This window comes from Sinocyclocheilus grahami, unplaced genomic scaffold (assembly GCF_001515645.1).
Source record: "Sinocyclocheilus grahami isolate Dianchi unplaced genomic scaffold, SAMN03320097.WGS_v1.1 scaffold577.1, whole genome shotgun sequence".
NCBI classification, from domain to species: domain Eukaryota; kingdom Metazoa; phylum Chordata; class Actinopteri; order Cypriniformes; family Cyprinidae; genus Sinocyclocheilus; species Sinocyclocheilus grahami.
The window spans coordinates 404,275-408,325 of NW_015505756.1; the positions used below are offsets into that span (position 1 = coordinate 404,275).

Consider the following 4,051-nt stretch of genomic DNA (forward strand, 5'->3'; position numbering starts at 1 on the left):
TGTGTGTGTGTGTGTGTGTGTGTGTGTGTGTGTGTGTGTGTGTGTGTGTGTGTCTATGTGTGTGTGTGTCTGTGTATGTGTGTGTGTGTGTGATCAGCAGTGTCGTACTGTAAAGATCCAGCTGGCTGATGTGAGTTTCTCGATGGAGTTTCGTCTCACTATTAATTCTCGCGCTTCAGACCTGATGTCACAGTTTTATAAAGAACTACACACCTCTGACAACAGCAGAGGACTCCTGAAACGGTATGAACACACACACACACACGTACACTCTCTCTCACACACTCACACACACACACAGACACACACACACACACACTCACACACACTGACACACACACACACACTGACACACACATACACACTCTCTCACATACACACACACACACACTCACACACACACACGTGCACACACACACACTCACACACACTGACACACACACACTCACACACACACAGAAAACACCTGTAGAGAAAATTATTTGGATTTTAATTTTTTACTTTCATTTTTTTTCTATTTTTCCCTCACACAGAAATGGTTCAACAACCTACCTGGACTGTGCCATCTATGAAGTGGGTGGGAATATCGGTAAGGTATTTTTTCTATTTATAAATTTTTTTAAATGTAATATACAACGAATGAGACGACGCTAGACACAAACCATGATTATTATAGTTAACAAAAACTAAAACCTTGTGTGTGTAAACATACCTAGTAATAAAGCTCTTTCTGACTTCTGAATAAATTCCTTTTTAGTTTCGTATGATCGCCACACGGTTTCCAAATGGAACAGCATTTACACTCTCAATAAGAAAACAATACTGTAATATTTATATTATTATCATATATGTTAACCCTCTAGGTTTGGTTTTGTTAGTTAAATATAAAATCATGGTTCTGTTTCATTTGATGTTCACAGATAGATAGAACAGCATTTACAATATCAAAAAGAAAACAATACCATATATATTTAGATTATAATGTACATTATATATTATTGTATGGCTCAGGTGAACATTGTTTGGATCCAGAGACTCATTTGTTCGACCTGTACAACAACAACCCCGGCGGTGAGTGGATCATCAAACTGAGATCGTCCAGCAGGGGGCAGTAGAGACCTTTGACCCCTGAGAGAACCAGAGTGTCTGTGAATGTATCTGAACACTGAGATTCGTCTGAGGCCGCTCCGTTTATGTCATGAAGCTGGACTTCTGCATTGTATTTGGACTCTGTTGATGTTGTGTTGTGCTGGTTTGATGCTGAAGGGCCGCTGGAGATTGTTGGATTATTTATTAAGCACCAGAGCACCGCTGTGTTTGTAGATGTGATGAGTGAATGTCTGAGGTGTTGTGCTGTACAGATCTGGTGCCTCGCAGTATTAAACACACGACGGTTCCCCAGCACGAGTCTCTCTCTCTTCTGTCGGCTTTACACCGTTTGATCCAAATTATTACCTTCAGTACTACTTTTAAATATGTTATTGTACTATATTGAAGCACTTCCAAGCTTTTTGACATCTGTTTGTCTCTCTGATAGAGTTTGCATTTCTTTGACTCTAAAATAATGTTTAAGACACATTCAGATAGTATTGAGATCATTTACTGGAGATGCCAGAAGATAAGAAGTCTCCGAGTGAAGATGAAGCGAGTTTATGCTTAAAACAAGAACAAATATCTGCCAGTGGGGAATGAGAAAAAAAAGGTTTTCTTTGTGACTCCATTGGGAGATTTTTTTTCTTATTTTAAACATGAACTCGCTTTATTTTGATCGGTTTCTCAAGATAAGAAGTCTTGTTTATACGTGACCCTGCAGCACAAAAGCAGTGTTGAGTCGCTGGGGGATATTTGTAGCAATAGCCAACAATACATTGTATGGGTCACAATTATACATTTCTCTTTTATGCCAAAAATCATTAGGATATTAAGTAAAGATCATGTTCCATGAAGATATTTTGTAAATGTCCTACCGTAAATATATCAAAACTTAATGTTTGATTAGTAATATGCGTGTATATGTGTTATTGTGTGTGTGTGTGTGTGTGTGTGTGTGTGTGTGTGTGTGTGTGTGTGTGTGTGTGTGAATGGTGGATTGAGGTCCATTATCTCTGTCCAGTGTGCTGTAAATGACAACAGCAGCTCAGTACTATCAGTGACACGCAGATGTGATTCCTGTATTGATCCGTATGTCTCGCTGGTCTTGATAAATCACTGAATTAGCATCTGGAGCTCTGATCATTTACAGCTGCTTTTACTGCATTTCTCACCTGCATTTATGTGTTATTCTGTCTGTTCGTTACTGATAAACCGGCTCTTCGTGCATGTTCAGAGTGAATGGACTGATATGACAGTAGATGTGTCTCTGAACAGCTCAGCTGTGTTCAGATCTATTCTAATCATTTGGAATATTACATATCATATTTAAATACGAAATAAATGTCATATTTTAACGATTATCTATAAAGCAATGTTGCCTAGAATTTTTCTGTGTTTTGTAAATTTACTATTTATTTAAATATATTTAAATGTTTTATTAAATTAAATATTTGTTAAATTTTTAGATGCAAATAGAATTTATGCATTTACTAATATTTCTGATAAGGTTTTGATGATGACTTATTTTTAGAATTGTAGAGATGTGTTTGAACGTTTTATGCTGAATTGTATTATTATTTTAAATACTGGATTTACAATTTTTTAACTTTATATTAATTGTATTATTTTAAATATTTAAATATTTTTATTATTTTATATGTTTTATTTTTGACGTTAATAAAATTAGATACAAATAGAATTGGATTTACTCATTTTAACATTATAATATGTTTGATGAGGATTTTTTTTTTAGAATTTTGAATTCTACAGTTAGAATGTATTAACACCCTTAATGCATAATTGCATTATTTTAAATATTTAAATATTTTATAATAAATATTATTATTTTTTTACTAATATTGTTAGATTCAAATGGAATTTATGGATTAATTAATTAATTAATTTTTTTGATGATAACTTTTTTAGAATTCAGAATTCTAGAGTTAGAATGTGTTTAAATACAATTATGCATACAATTTTATATTAAATATTAGAATTATAATGTTTAAACTTATGCACAATTGTATTATTATTTTAAATAATAGAATTTTAATGTGTAGAAGTTTTTATGCATCATTTTATTATTATTATCAAGAACCTATTTACATCACGGTTCTTGATAAGACATGATGATAAAGAGGAACCTGAGCAGATCACATGACCGTCTGCAGTGAGAGAGAATTAAAAACACAAAACTCCTGTCATAATTCAGAGATGTCGGCAGTGAAACACTGAGTGTGTGTGTGTGTGTGTAATGGGCTGCAGAATGGATGGAGGAGGGACGAGTGACGGCAGGCAGCGAGATATGAATGGATGAAGCCAGACGACTATTTCTGGCCTTTGATTCTCGTGTCATTATGTGAATAAGTGTAATTGCGGGTGATTAGCAATCAGAGTCTTTGGAGCTCAGACTGACCCCGTCACGTGAGCCGCCGTTTGAGGGCCACTTCTCCACTTCTGCTATCATTTTCCTGCACGTGCTCCATTTGAAATGACCTTCCCTTTGTGTGCTGCCAAATCACGCTGATCACACACGACTCACACGAGCAGACAGACAGAGAGAACACGGGTCGTGTGCTCAAACTACTGCTTGAAAAAGCTCAAATGCAGTTTTTTGGGGGAGACTCTGGATTGAAAGATGCGCGTGTCTGTGTGGTTGTAGGATCACTGAAGACAGAGTGAGACAGAGAGAGAGAGACAGCTGTGAGACAGACATCATAACATCAGAAAGACGTCCTGCAGCTCCTCCTGTGCTTCACCACAGACGCATGCGAGAGTCAAACACCGACACTTATCAGCACAAACCAGACCCCGCGTTGCTTAGCAACATGTCATGGATCATTCATGTGTGTGTGTGTGTGCGTGCATGTAAGTGTGTGTGTGTGTGTGAGTGAGTGAGTGTGTCTGTCAGTGTGTGTGTGTGTGTGTGTGTGTGTGAGTGTGTGTGTGTGTGTGTGAG

The 4,051-nt window shown here is 36.6% G+C and overlaps 1 protein-coding gene across 1 annotated transcript in view; it reads left to right on the forward strand.

Annotated features, from left to right (window-relative positions):
• The window catches only part of LOC107556736 (rho GTPase-activating protein 40), a 16,772-nt gene extending 15,190 nt beyond the window's left edge, over positions 1-1,582 (forward strand). Inside the window, exons 13-15 of the mRNA XM_016239926.1 lie at positions 98-243; positions 534-589; positions 1,012-1,582. Of these exons, the coding sequence (XP_016095412.1) occupies positions 98-243; positions 534-589; positions 1,012-1,115 (306 nt within the window). The 3' untranslated portion in view covers positions 1,116-1,582. The remainder of the gene's footprint in view (positions 1-97; positions 244-533; positions 590-1,011) is intronic.
• The last annotated feature ends 2,469 nt before the right edge of the window (positions 1,583-4,051 follow it).